Here is a 15,618-nt window from a genome sequence, read left to right on the forward strand (position 1 = left end):
CAGCAGAACTCAACCTGGCAGTACAAGTCTTTAGTTAGAAGTATTAACGCAACATGTAAAATTTAAATAGTGTAGATTAAAATGTACACTACTGTTCAAAAGTTTGAGGTCTGTACGTTTAAAAAAAAGAAAATAATTTTTTTCAGCAGGAATGCATTAAATTGATCAAGTGAACATTTACAAAAATGTCTTTCTAATAAATGCTGTTTTTTTTAATGTTCTATTAATCAAAGAATCCTGAAAAAGAAAAAAAACGATAAAAAAACAATAACAATAATATTAAGCAGCACAACTTTTTTTTCGACATTGATAAGAAAGGTTTCTTGAGCAGCAAATCAGCATATTAGAAGACTGAAGAAATGATGCTGAAAATTCAGCTTTGCCATAACAGGAATAAATAAAAAAATTTAAATATATTAAATTATAAAGCATTTATTTTAAATTGCAATAATATTTCACAACATTACTGTTTTTACTGATTTTCTGATCAAATAAATGCAGCCTTGGTGAGTATAAGAGACTTCTTTCAAAAACATTTAAAACATTTTACAAACTTTTGAATAGTAATGTATAAAAACAGCAATTTAATTACAATGTAATTAATTTCCCAGTCAATGGGGCTTTATTTCTTTTTTACCTGAAAGAATATCAAATACATTTAATTCCTGGCAGTTTTTTTTTTCTCAGTAGCTCAGATCTGAACAGTGATTAGACACGAATGAGATGAACAGAATCCTAAACATTAGCACAAATACAAAATCAGAGCGATTTTCATTCACATTCTTTAAATGTCACAGACAACCATGTTTAACCCATTTTCAGATTTTCACTTCTCAAAATAACACAATCAGAAACGTGGCTGTTTATGCATTGTAGAACTGTACCTGGTGTTTGATACATCATATACATGCATTTGTTCTGTGTGTGATTTAATGTCAAGCTAAATCAGTGTTCTGAACACAGCCTGCACTAATAAAAATTTCAGCAAGTCCCCACTCCTCTCAAATGATGTGGCTGTTCACACGACAGAGGTCCAGCTACAGCAGTCCACTAGCCTGTTTTAAAGCGAGAGAGAATTATAGACTATTTCCCGTCCTTTGAAGTGTCCACTGACTTGTTCCGCTCCAGCTGTGTACTGAAGGACAAGTATTGTTGTGATTTTACTTTGCTGTCATGAACTCATCCTATCGTCCCTTTTGACTGGGCTCTGACCACATTCATCTAGTCTGAAACAACTGACTGAGTAAAAATTGAGAGAGCACAATTTATGCCATCTTTAATCTCTTCAATCTTTGCTTTATGTTATAGCCTACTGATTTGATTATGTAATATTTGTTGTGATGCTATGTATTTTTAGCATTATTGTGTCATTTTTAAATATCAGAATGCTATGCGTTGTAGTTATGCTGTATTTCATTATCTTTAAGGTTCAGTAAAGCGCTTTGCATGGCTTGACAGTGGTCTGTTATCTGCATGTTTTTCATTCCGGCTCCTTCTACTCTGGCTACCCCGGCATGGCCGGGCACTGGCGACCCACGATGACACAGTCAGACCAAAGCGGATCAGAACCAGCCCCAGACAGGACATGTCTTTGGCCACTGCAATTTCAGAGAAGAGGGCACGATCTCGGGGCAGATTGATGGAGCTGTCGCTGGTCTCTAAGTCCCGGACCACAGCTAGAATCTCCTGGCGGTCTGTCTGATGCACCATCCCACGAACATTCAACACAGCAGAGATATGTCTTCTCCTGTGAGAGGAGAGAATGAGGGTGAGAGGGCATAATGGTTCATATACATTATTCGTGGTTGAAAACAAAGTATATGAACCTAGATAAAAAAAATAAAAAATGAGAGTATAGTCAATTAAAATATAGAGCTCACAAGAAATGGAAGAAAAACTTACCAATAATAATAATCATTATCTTACAGCTATAAATGGCTGATATTAAAATTCTATATACAAATACCATTACTAAAAAACAAATTAAAGCAGTAAAAATGCTACAAGTGAGTTTGAGCATCACATCCAGTGTTATTTCTAACTATTACAGTATTTATTAATATTTTCTAATAAATAAATTCTCATTTTAGTTTTAGTAATTTTTTATGTGCTTTTGTCATTTTTATGTTGTTTTTTTATATAGTTTCAATTTATTTTTATTTCAGTTTTGGTACTTTTCTAGTACTTTAGTAGAACAACCTTATTTTAGTTTTTTTCTAAGGCAATATTTTTTCTATTTCTTAAAAAAAAAAAACTTTACAAAAATTGAAATTGTATTTTATTTATACATTACAAAAAATATCGTCTGATAAATATGGAACCGATATCATGCATTTAAAAAGATCATGTTGTCTTTCTCAGTAGTTTTCAACAAATTACCACTTTTTAAAGAATCATTCATACCAATCAATTTCCATTATTTAGATAAAGAGAAAAAAAGAAACTTTAAGATATACATTATAGTATAATATTACTTAAAAAAGTCCATTATTTCAGGCAAAAGTAATTTGAGCAATGTAGTCCAAATGTGTTTCTTTGTAATGCTCCCTTGACAGTGCTCATGGCTCAAAAAGCCAACTCAGAGTTAGCGCTCTGTACTAAGATGGCATGTCCTGCCTATAGATAACAATGTGACAGTGTTATCTGTGACAAACTTTAACATAGACAGACAGTAAAAAAACAGGAAACTACACTGCAAAGCACAAAGAGAAGTTAAGTAGCCTCCACTTTTTTGGCTTTTGATCTTTACTTGGTGTGTGTGTGTGTATTTGATTGGAGTGTGGCACCAGTCAGTCTCCTGTGACCTGGCAGGAACAGGAAGTACTCCACAGCCACTTCCTGTCTGCTGAGGAGGGTCGTGCGTCAGCAAGCAGGAGCACTGCCAGCCAGTGACTGAGCACACACACTCACACATTTCTCTTCATCCAAACAAAAACACAACTAAAGTGGGGTCACATCTCACCCATTCCCCTGTTTACTGTCTGCTGTTCCCTCCCGTCCACATAAAGGAAAGTTGGCACTGAGATGGAGCATCACGGTAACTATTTTCAGTCAGACATTCTTAGAACGACCTCAGGAAACAGAGAGGTGTTGTGAAAAATAGTTCTCAAGGAAATAAGAGGGGAATTTTTCATGAATGAAAGCACTTTGAGATGACAGAGTTCAGGTTCTACCCTTCCGGAGGTCTAAAAGTGTTCAGTAAAATTGTATTAATGCAACTGTAAACTGACAAAGTTACCGAGTGCTCTAGGAGCTAATAAAACACTTTCCTTCTGGTTTATGATATATAAAATCAACATCCGGTTCTACATTCGGCTTCAGTTTTATAGCAGTTTTTAAACAACACTTGGTTCTGGACTGGTCATCAAATTTCATTGGTCAAGTAGCTTTCTAAAGGGTCATTCACACACAGAACGCATTTTTACTAGACAGATGTGTTTGACCATTGTAGTTCAACGCATCTCTGTTCATGCATTGGATAGCATGCAGTGAGTGCATTTGTCTGAAGCATGGAGAGGGTTTATGAAAGTCAGAAAATCTGTATTTTCTCTCATTTTGAGCAGATTTATGTCACTAGTGAGGAAATGGAAAACCCGGAATGGAGTTGGAGCTGATCAGAAGGAGAGAATGTTTCGACCCAACCATACATTTGCCATTTCTTGGTATCCCTGCTAGTGCTTAAACCCTACGCAGTTTCATCACGGAACTCTGAAAATGGTTTTGATGCTTTTGCCCTGGCGGTCTTACCGTATATCTGGAAATTCCTTCACCAAAAGCCCAACTTCCATCTGAATAGAGGGAGTGTCCTCCAACGCTATGATGTCAGCCAGGTGAACAATCACACTGTCCAACCAGGAGGAAGTTGACTCCTGAGAAAAGAAAAAGACAGAGTGAGGACTAACTTTGGTGTTGGCATTTTTGGTTAAAATAAAATAAAATACTTCTGTTTCAACCTGATTTGTAATGGCTTTTCGCAAATCACAAATGCTTTTATTCTATTCACAGCCATGGTTTTATGTTTAATGATTATATACCTAACAGTACTCTAATGTTGGGATGAAAAAAGATAATGTCAGCTTAATAGAAAGTAAACATTTTCCACATAACAATTTAATCATCTATAATATTTGTATTTTTCACACTATAGATGCATCTTTGTACATTATAAGGTCCTTCGCATCATATTTGGGGGTCATTTGGCGTGATAACTTTAAGATAATGTAAGGCATAATATGAAAACTAGTGGCACTGACCAGATCTTTAAAAAGAGCCTTCAGCTGTTTGGCCTCATCCTGCAGACGGAAAGCCACTCTCTTCCTCATTTTGAGTGACGTACAGATGACCCGCCCCCTCATGATGGCACGAACATATTCAACCAGGACCCGCCTGTGCACCTCATTCACCAATGCCTGTCAGCCAATCAGATAATCAATCAACCGACCAACCAACCAATGAGCCTGTGAGCATGCGTGTGTCCTGGCATGCATGTACTGTATGTCATACCTGATATGGAGGGCAGTCCATTCTTCTGAACTTTTTAAAGTGCTGTTTAATGGTCATCTCAATGCTCTCATAGGCCTCATTGTTATCCAGCCACTTCCTCTTCACCAGTTTATCGAAGAATGGCTGGAATCATGCCAGAAAATCATCAATGAATGCATTGGGAAACATTTCTAGGCCAGATGTGAACCTGTGCATATGTCTCACCCTGATGTGTTCAAACAGTATGTCTGAAAGAACTCGCACTGACTGGTTAACAATTCGCTCCAGAGAGGATTGAGCTCGCTGGGAGACGTCCTCACTGCCAAGGGTGTCACACAGATGACAGCGCTCCACAAAATTCCTACACAGTTCAACACAGTTAAGTCATCTTATAATTTATTTCTTTTTAATCTCTGTGCTATTTCATTGCATTATTCTTTCTATAGTATTTGTATTATTCATTGATATATTTTACAAACTGAAATCCTTCACAAAAGTGTTTTTATGAGTTTTATATGTACATTTGGTTTACTGATGATTTGAGTTATGACTGTCCTGACTATCTACAGAATCATGATCTATTATTTTCTTTTTGTTATAAAAATACACATTAAAAAATAACTCTGTATAGCATTCTCTTTAAACGAACACTGAATATCTAAGATGTCAGATGTTTTACCTGTATTTTGAATTATACATTGCATTGTGTTTTACAGTTAAATGAAATGTCCTGGCAGAAAATTACCATTTCTTTTTTTCAAGTTTTTTTTTTTATTACAGTGTATTTTTTGTAAAAATCAAACAGATATGCCCAGTGATTTCTAGCCTAGCAAGAGATCTGCATTTCTCTGAAGAACATCCATCTTTAAAAATATAAAATGTAGAAAATATAAATTCTAAACTTAGATTTTTTTTCTTACAGTCCTCAAAAAAAAAAAACTCCAAGTTGGGAGAGATTGGAATAAATAGACATGGTGAATAAGATGAAAAACCTGAATGGTGGAACACAGTTGACAAGAGAGATGGTCCTGGAGACATAACCATCCCCATGATCCCCAAACTCTGACTGCGTGTCATGAAACATCTCAACCTTTCTCTGGAAACTAAATACCACACAGACACACAAACACACACACAATTCCATTATTTTTAGATTTCCCCTATTTAAAACAGAAATGAATAAGACACTTATAGAATATAACGGAGGAACTTAAATGGTTAGTTCACCCAAAAAATCAGTTCACATTAGTTCACCCTCATGTTGATCCAAAAACCGTAAGACTTTCATTCATCTTTGAAATACAAATGAAAATATTTGTAATGAAATCTGAGCGATTATGTCCCTCCATTGACATTCTACGCAACTGACACTTTGACCCTTCAAAAAGATCGTAAAACTAATAAAAAAAATAGAGCGGTTTAGTCGATATTGAGACATGATCACTTTATATGATGAACAGATTTGATTTAGGCATTTATTCACGTATAAACATTCATCAATTCACACATCAGTTATGGTAAAATGAAGCTCAAGCATGTTCGCTTGACGTGCAAGAATCAATGAGCTTCAGTCGTGTGTGTTACGTACACTGATCTATTATTAAATATTATATAGATCAGTGGTTACGCAACATGGTTGAGCTTCGAAAGAACCAATGAGTTTTGTTCTTCCGCATCAAGAACGTACGGTTAAGCTTCTGTTCGTTGATCAATGTTTATATGTGAATAAAAGCCTAAATTCAGTCTGTTCTTTATATAATAAAGAATATTATATAATATATATATATATATATATATATATATATATATATAATATATAATAAAGGATAATGCCAGCAGCCATATCACCCTGTAGCCCAAGACTGGTTGCCCACTGAAGCTAAGCAGGGTTGAGCCCTTCCATGTAAAGCGCTTTGAGTGCAGAGAAAAGCGTTATATAAATATAATGAATTATTATTATTATAAAGCGATAAAGTCTCTTCAGAAAGTTTCGACTAAACCGCTCAATTCATATGGATTAGTTTTACGATCTCTTTATGAACTTTTTGAACCGTCAAAGTGGTAGTTTGTGTGGACTGTCAATGGAGGCACAGAAATCTCATAGATTTCATTAAAAAAATATCTTCATTTGTGTTTTGAAGATGAACAAAAGTCTTGAGGTTTTGGAGCAACATGAGGGTGAGTAAATGATAATGGAATTTTCATTTTTAGGTGAACGAACTCTTTAAGACTGAGACACAAATGAAAAACATTTTACCTTTACATTTCTGCATTTGGCAGACTCTTTTATGCAAAGTGCTTTACATTTTTGAGATTTAAACATTTCAATCAGTTCTGGCAATATCCTGGGAGTCAAACCCATGACGTTGGCATTACAAACATCAAGCTCTACTGTTTGAGTTACTAGAATGCAAAAAAAGTGCTCAACCTTCGAAAGTTAGTTATTATTATATAATTATTAGTTATTGTGTTGACCATGTCAGATTCTCTTATGAAATAGCTTTAATTGTGTGGTGAAAGGTTTGACTACAATGCATTCTAACATGAATATATTTTAGGAGCTTTATGAAGTAAATATAATTTAAACATTTACTTATATGATAAGATCAATTAATACGAGTAGCCTACTTAAACATGATCATAATTTTTGCCATGGGTTTTTCATCATCAGCATCTTTATGATCATACTCTTACGTCCAGGTGCACATTAATGCACAGGCTTCCATGGGCTGAAGGTCAGTTTTGTGGTCAGTGTGTGACTCAAATTATCTGCTCTCACTCAAGTATTAAAGCTGCTGTCTGATAATTTGATGGATGGACTTGCGCCTCGACTTTTGTTGTATCAAATATGATAATAATTTACAGTTTTATTTATGTTGATATTACTTTAGTTCCTGTCACTATGTTTAGAGTTGATAGATCCCGTTGTATGTTCATACAGACAGTTTAGGAGACATTGTAAACCACTGTGTGAACAGGATATTTCGACACTCAAATTCTCAAATCATTCTCAAAACTGGCTTTGGTAAACTAATAATAATAATAATAATAATAATAATAATAATGTCTATTGAGAGTGACATTCTCCAAAAATTGGATTTTACTGACATTATCAAGGACTTTTCAGCTAGAAAAACAAGGAAAAAAACATTTCCATAGCTATGTCATTTGAATGTATTCATACATGAGCACAAATCTATGTCTATGTATTGAACAATGGCCTAATGACATTTTGTTGGGGGGTCTCTGGTTATATAAAGGCGCCCCTGCTCATGTCCCCATCTCACCTGTGCAAGAAATCTGCAAGTCCATTCAAGGTGCAGCGAGCAACACGAGCTCCTAGTGGCTGACTGACAGCTGTCGATCTGTCCAAATCTACCTTCAGCCTCTGAAACACATACAAACACACACAGATGAATGAATGAATGAATGAATGAATATAATAAAAAATATATAAAAAGATATTCACAAAGACCTTCTAAACACACTCACTCGCATTCACCAATATTTCTAAAAGTACAAAGTTGGAAGGCATGCATACACTCAGACCATATTCAGAAGAATGCAGTAGGCTAATAGCTGTACATGTGTAGGATTGTGGGTATGTTACCTGTATAACAGAACGGGCGAGGCCAGACTGATACTCTTCAATGTGCAGTGTCTGAGCCCATCGCTTTTCTTCATCATCCAAAACTTGCGAGAGCTCCATAGTCATCTTGTCCTGCAGAAACACACACAAAGTGGATATCATTTTAACTCTTTGTTTCCAGAAATTAATAATTAATGCATAATTTGATTATTGATAATCAAGTGTTACCCAAACAGTTTCGACGCAGTCCTGTTCCAGCCGGTCTATGACATCTTCAGGCAGGAGAGGATCTAACGCTTCACACACTATCGTGCCCATTGCTCCAACTGTAGCCAAGACGTCCCTATGAGACACTCACAGTCAGAACTAGTGCACGTTTGTGTGTCCATAAATGTCTAGCGTGTCTAAGCTATAGTGTATTTGTGTTGTGCCGTGTTGGGGAACCAACAACTAGACACCGGTCAAGCTACTGTTTCAATTTTTTTCGTCCCTACAAGCAATAAAACAAAAAGCTTAGTAAGAGGACATTATATAAAATTCATTTTACTTCATAAAAAAAAAATATATATATATATAACTACCTAATGACATTTAATTGAATCAGAGCTGTATGTTTGCTGGTACTAAAACATGAATGAATGAGCAATCTCAAATAGGGTGACATTATCAAACTAGAAAAGGTAAATGTATACTAGTAAACAACAACTTCCTATTTTATATAATTGACTCAAAAATATTGTACAGGTATTTGTTTACATGACCGGTAAAATCAAACCGATTCACTACAATAAATCAGACTTTCCAATGCTATACAAGGTCATTAACTGATTCACTAGTCCAACAATCATATGTGGGTGTTAAGGGGCTTATTTCCCTACATACAATTTAATGACACTGTGACAAGCTCTTCTTTATTAATTTAATCAATTTATTTTGGATTTTTTTTACTCTTCGATGGCCCCTGCACTTTCCGCACTCAATATAATATTCAACAATATATTCCATTACTGAAATACAGGATCATTTCTTTACTTAATTCCAGCAATATTTACTCAACAACACAAACAATATTTCATGTAGTTAGCTCTACATGCATTTAACTATTATGCTACAAATGAGAGAGATAGAGACATGACCAATTAGATGAGCCTATTTGATTATTCTCTCAACTCAGACATGATTAAAAATAGCAGTGTACTGTTTGGTCACGCTATACAGTCACTCATTAGGAAACGTAGCTCTAAAAGATTCATTACTTAAAGTCACGATGAAACGGAAGTAGCGACTTCCATGGCATATTGTGAGACATCAGTGTAATGGATTTTCAAAAAATTTAAAATGTAGGGCTTGGTTCTATCCATTGGCTGTTGATTGGATTTTGAGATGTGGGTGTCACGCTCCAAAATAGAGGCAGATGAGCGTGAGCTTGTAGGGGCGGGGTTTAAGCAAACTAAATGATTGGAGAAGTCCTGCATACATCATCAGAGAGAACACTGTAGTTTTCACCAGAAGGTCCAGTTATGATGTTCTGATCAAAAATTACAAGGTCAATTTTTTTTTTGAAAGTGGATAAATAGAGAAATACATAAATCGTTCACAATATGGTCTATAACAAGCGTTTAGAAAACAGATTTGGTGAGTTTTCATTTTATACCAACTACTGTCATGCTACTGAAAAATTTGTCAAGTTGATGGTGTGGCTTCTTTTAGTACACCAGACCATCAATGTGTGTACAGTAATTCTCCCAGGTATTCTGTACCGGTGTTGTTCATTCTAATAAACAATGCATCTGATATTAATAGACCTGAGCTCATTCTTCCACTGGGTCATTAAAGCAAGAACCGTGTGAAATGTGATTGCAGGAAAGGTGTGTGAAAAAACTGAAAACACACCTCGGTGTCTATATACATGTGCATATACCTGTTGTAAATGTTGTAGATCCAGTCAAGCAGCGAGTATGTATCTGTGATTTGAATCGGGCCACAAGTGACAGTCTTCAGTCGTTTGGCAACAGCCCTGTGATAGCTCTGCATGTAGACCTGAAACACAGCAAACTCCTCGGGATAAACCGCCACCACATTCCGACGTGCCGCGTCCATATCCTCCACCACCCTGCCCCTCAAACGCTCCAAGTACATGCCCATCTGCCCTGCAGCGATGCCCCCTGGTTGTGGAAGACACCAGTCAGCTGCCTCTCCCACAGCCTCCACCCACCTTTGACGCAGTCTCCTGGGACGCTTGGAGGGCCGGGAATGGTCTTCAGATTGGTCACTGGCTTGGGCGTTGGATTGGGCCTCTTGTCGTAGGGCCCAAACCTTATCAGCCTGCTCTTCCTGTTGAATGACCAGCACCACCAGGCCAAGCTGAGGCCCGCTGCAGGGCTGGCGTAACGACTCCCTCACCACATCCCACATTTCTCTCTGAAGAGCCTCGTAAAGCAGCTCTACATCTTTCACTTTACGCAGCCCAGCGTCCCACATGCTTGGGCCAGAGTCCTCACTGCCTGAACCAGGCAACAGGGGGAGCCAGAGAGGCGAAGTGAGTGTGTGAGAAGTTATATTGTTGGGCGTGGTTGAAGTGGGTGTGGTTTGTGTCCAGAAGGAGGGGTCAAGTTCACACTCTCTCTCCAGCTCTTGGATGTGCGTGTCAGCAAGCAGGAGGTCTCTCTGATTAACTAATTGTAGGATCTCCAACACTGAGTGAGAAAGAGAGAGATTGAGTAGTGTTTCATTTCATTTACAGCCATGTGTTTATTCGCTTGATGTGTTGTTGCCTTTGGAACAGGCAGTAGATTAACACAGTTTTTTCTCCTTGCGGTGAGCTTATCAGGTTGGATCTTCTGTACAAAGAAAGTATGTCATTTCCTGTCTCTGTGAAAGTGTTTGTTAATTGGCCAATGACTCACAGGGACTTTTGGACCTTTACTTCTCAAGCAAGGTGTTATGGGTCAATCATGGAGACCTGTGAGCATAATAGTTACACTCTGTACGTTCCGTAAAATGTACAAACAATTACAGACAATAATAAAAAAAACTGTTGTACCTGATAGTGGCTCCCTGCGTTTGACCGGCTGTTCTTCTTCTACTAACTCTTGCTCATCTTCCTGCGAGCTGCGGTTTGTTAGCGAGTCTCCTCTGAGTTTGCTCAGACTGACCATGCGTAGGAACGAGGGACGCCTGCGACTGTCTTCATCGTTTTCAGTGGTCAGATCACCTGTAGGTAGACTATCTCTTCGCTCACTTTCCTTACGACGACCTGCCCACCTGAGGGTTAAAAAATGGGTTAAGTATATAACAGTGATTCTCATCTGCTGGGTTTCAGGACTAATCAGAAAAAAGATCACACACACACAGACATATATATACACACATACACACACACAGAATATATATATATGTGTATATATATATATACAGTACAATGTGTTTTGTGTAAAATGCAAAAAGAATGATGGCATCAAAATTAAAGTCGGCATTAAATGGAAATTCACCTTTTTTTCCAAATGCATGTTACTCTGCATCTTTAATGCACCTCTCTGGTGACATATACTGCTGATTGGACTTCTCGAATCATTTAGTCTGCTTAAACCCTCCCACTTTCTTATGGTCAATTGCAAGCTCGCATTGAGATAAAATCAGATCTGCCTGATTTTAATCATATTTGCGTTTAATTTTGTTTGATACATAAATGTAAAGACCAGTTGAAATGCACTGCTATAATATGCACATCCTAAAACACGTCACAGTAGCATTCTCACCTCAGTAAGGTCATGATCTCCTCAGAGGCACGCCGATAGTTCTTTTTTTCCTTTCCTGAGGAGGGTGTTGCCGGGAGAGTGGCACTCCGTAGTGAAGGAGTGGCACCCCACACATTTCTTCCGGTCATACGCAGCCCTTTGCCTAATTTGCCCAGGGTCTTCAGTGGCGATGAGCCACAGATTCGCTCCAGAGTTCCTCTCTTTTCTTTTGATCCCTCAGTGACCTTTGACCCTCCACGCTGCTCTGCGTTTGCCTCATTCTCTAGTGCTTCGCTCTCCTGAGATGACCTTTGGTAGTCCTGTCCATTCTTCCAGACCTCGTCCTCTTCATTATTCCACCCTTTGCCTGCCCACGCCCCTTCAAACGGATTCAGATCGGATGGTGGCAGAATGAGTTCCCCGTTGCTATGGTTGCTCTTTAGGATGAGTTCTCCATTAGTTAAGTTACTTTTTTGGAGATCACCATTGCTGTGGTTACTCTTGAACCTCCTGGGCAGCCTCTTGAGGATGGGCATTCTGGCTCTGGTTAACTAGAAGATGAAATGGACATCGTTACATTGGTCATAATTGTCTTGTTTCGATCACATTTGCATTATATATTCTAAAGATCTCACATTACAGGTTTTTCCAAACAGTTTGTCACACATCTGCAGAAATAACTTTTTTTTGTGTGTATTTATAATTTTAAAGTGTATTTATTTATTTTAAATTTCAATGAAATATATTTACATTTTAATATATTAATTTTTTTTATTATTGTTAAATGCATCTAAGTCATTCCAATATGCAAGATTTTCTTGTATATTGTGCCATCATGTCACCAAGCATGTCCGTAGTCCATGTGTCCAGCTTAAAGGTAACCAGAGTTTAAACCCGTTTAAACCGCCTTCATCAGGTCTGTCTTAAATGACTTTGCCTTGTTGCATTCTCATTGTTCAGTATTCCGGTGAGCGGAGTGCATTAACAGCATATGTATGTGTGTATGTGTGTGTTCTTTGAAGACGTTGGCAGTTTTTAAGCTCCTATAATGGAAGCTCCCATCCAGATGTGTCAGAATAGTTTCCTGTCCTCAAACTTTCTCAGAACACATTTTTTACTCAAACACAAAAACTACACGCACTCACTTTCCAACACTGCTTTCTATAAAGTCTCTTGTGGGATTAAGAAAGTATCTACCAACAAATTCTACACAATCTGCAATCTATATGTTAAAAATTGACTACTTTAGTAGTAAACACTATCAAGATGTTACTATTGTGTTTAAGAATTTCTCATGCAATTTGAACAAAGCCTCTTAAAATATATATGAAGAAAAATAGGTAAAGACAGAGCAGGGAGGAAGGGAGAGGGAGGAAGGTGCTGTTGTGTAGCACACAGTGACCCCTGTGATTGTGTTTCAGCATCCCTGCCTTGCATTATTTCTGAGCAGAGTTCCCCTGGTGTGGCGGTTAAAGATCTGGGCTGGGAACCAAAAGGTTCTAGGTTCAAATCAATCACGAGCCATTACCATTGTACCCTTGAACAAGGCATGCGTGTCAGCTAAAATGACTACTTGCACCCCTAACCTATATTAAACTGACTAATTTGGTTATTTACTGTCTGGGTTCCAGGTGGACCTTCTGTCAGTATTTTTGTTCTTACATAATTCCCGTTAACAGAAGAGAAAACATCACTTGTAAATGTTGTTGTTAAAAACGGAAGAGATGTGTATTTCTCAAATAATATGTTTATGTTTAGAGACAGATAAACATGAAAAAAAATTCTTCGATAACCACTGTAGAAACAGGGTTGCAATAAAATCTAATTGTCTGGATCAGATCTTTATTGCCTAAAGGAAATGAATTTCAATTAATTGCTGAGTTTTATCAAGATAAAAATGTGCCTGGCAAAGGATTTCATCATCATTATCATATATATATATATATTCAGGATTCTTTGATGAAAAGAAAGTTAAAAAAACAAAAACCAACAGTATTTATTTAAAAAAAGATAGCTTTTGTAATATTGTACACTATTGTTCAAAAGTTTGGGGTCAGTAATTCTTTTTTGTGTGTGTGGAAATAAATTAATATCTTTTTCAGCAAGGATGCATTAAATTGATCATAAGTGAGAGTAAAGACATTTATAATGTTACAAAAGATTTCTACTTCAGATTTTGAACTTTCTATTCATCAAAGAATCCTGAAATTTTTTTCAACATTGATAATAATAATAATTAATGTTTCTTGAGCAGCAAATTCCCATATTAGAAAGATTTCTGAAGGATCGTGTGACACTGAAGACTGGAGTAATGATGCTGAAAATTCAGATTTATCATCACAGGAAAAAATATATTAAAGTTGAAAACAGTTATTTTAAATCTTAAATTGAATCACTCATGTAACTTGTCTGTATTAAGAAAGAAAATTGTAAAACTGAATTTATGGACTCATATTTCATTGACTGGTATGAAAAAATGATAAAAATCCAAATATATGTATTGATTATAACACAAACGTACAAGAATGACATGCATCTCTTACCTTCTGCTGTAGTGGGCAGTCAGTTCAGGGCAAATCCATTCCAGTGTCTGTGCGAGTGATAGAGAGCCTATCAGTAAGAGAGGGCCGAAGTGTTTGTGTGTCTGTCTCCAAGAGTTTGGGGCCTTGTATTGGAATGTTGGAGGCAGCCGTTCAGTTTGCTACCAGATGATGATGCATTTTCCTGAGGAAAAAGAGACACCCTCCCTAAACAAACACACACACACACACACACACACACACACACACACACACACACACTTGCCTACACACATAACACTTTATATACATACACACACACAACAAATAACATAACACAAGTACAGCTTCAAATACACAGAGATGTACAGTACACATACACTCATATATAGGCTACTCGAGAGTTGAATGCACATAAACATGTTTAATTCAATGTATGTGTGTGTATAGCAATGTATGTTTGCTTACGTTTATGTTTTCTTTCAGGAGATTTTAACTCTCCTGCTAGGCTGTTGTTGAAAATAAGAACTTGTTCTTAAGTGACTTGCCTGGTTAAATAAAGGTAAATAAATAAATAAATAAATTCAGAGATAATGTTTTGACAACAGTTTAGATATCCACAGTTACTTGGTTTCACTGAGGTCTCAGATCAGTACAGTGTCAGTAATCTTAATGTTAATAATCTTAATCTTAAACAGTTGACATAGTAACTGAAACTTTTAAAGGTATCCTATTAGAACAGCTGGAATAGGCTGTTCCTGTGATTCTCATATTTTACATTCTAATTATCAGGTCTTGTACAGCAAATGCAAGATTTCATTAGGGTTGGGAATCACTGCACTAGTAGATTCATTTTAGTATTGGGGACTGCACATTTTTGGATGCTCCAGAAACAGAATGAAAACCCCTGATTAAGCACAAGCTGTGCAAAGGCTTCCAAATACCCAAAAGGCTTCTTGGATGAGTGGTCAAACACAACCAGTTGTCCAGAATGAATCTACTAGAACAGTGGTTATTTACCAGGGGGCCGGACCCCACTATGGGGCCTCTGCAAAACTTCCAGAGAGGCTCTAATAAGTCTTATATGTTCAAATGTATATACGTTAAAACAGTATTAATTAAATTTCACAAAGAAAACACTAAGACCTGGTTTAACAGACAGGCTTAAGATTAAGCCAGGATTAGGCCTTAGTTCAAATAGGACATTTAATTAGATTTTATAAAGATGCCTTAGAAAAAACATGACTGGAGTGCATCTTTTACATATTTTAAGATACGTCAGTGCAAGTTC

The 15,618-nt window shown here is 36.9% G+C and overlaps 1 protein-coding gene across 1 annotated transcript; it reads right to left on the minus strand.

Moving 5' to 3' along the window:
• Positions 1-596: 596 nt before the first annotated feature.
• exoc3l2a (exocyst complex component 3-like 2a) lies at positions 597-14,690 on the minus strand. Its single transcript, XM_082169837.1, has 13 exons — positions 14,352-14,690; positions 11,830-12,359; positions 11,115-11,335; positions 9,993-10,767; positions 8,300-8,414; positions 8,093-8,203; positions 7,770-7,870; positions 5,475-5,585; positions 4,708-4,843; positions 4,504-4,626; positions 4,254-4,409; positions 3,748-3,869; positions 597-1,747 (listed from the first exon to the last, which is right to left on the minus strand). The coding sequence occupies exons 2-13, from the start codon at positions 12,342-12,344 to the stop codon at positions 1,423-1,425; spliced, it is 2,811 nt and encodes a 936-aa protein (XP_082025963.1). The 5' UTR covers positions 12,345-12,359; positions 14,352-14,690; the 3' UTR covers positions 597-1,422.
• Positions 14,691-15,618: the final 928 nt, after the last annotated feature.

This window comes from Leuciscus leuciscus, assembly GCF_965113295.1.
Source record: "Leuciscus leuciscus genome assembly, chromosome: 5".
NCBI classification, from domain to species: Eukaryota; Metazoa; Chordata; class Actinopteri; order Cypriniformes; family Leuciscidae; genus Leuciscus; species Leuciscus leuciscus.

Coding starts and splice junctions, on each gene's coding strand:
- exoc3l2a (XM_082169837.1), bottom strand. CDS start 12,344: ATGCCCATCCTCAAGAGGCTGCCCAGGAGGTTCAAGAGTAACCACAGC. Junction 8,415..9,992: donor ATCTACAACATTTACAACAG/GTATATGCACAT, acceptor AGTGTCTCATAG/GGACGTCTTGGCTACAGTTG. Junction 8,204..8,299: donor ACTGCGTCGAAACTGTTTGG/GTAACACTTGAT, acceptor GTGTTTCTGCAG/GACAAGATGACTATGGAGCT.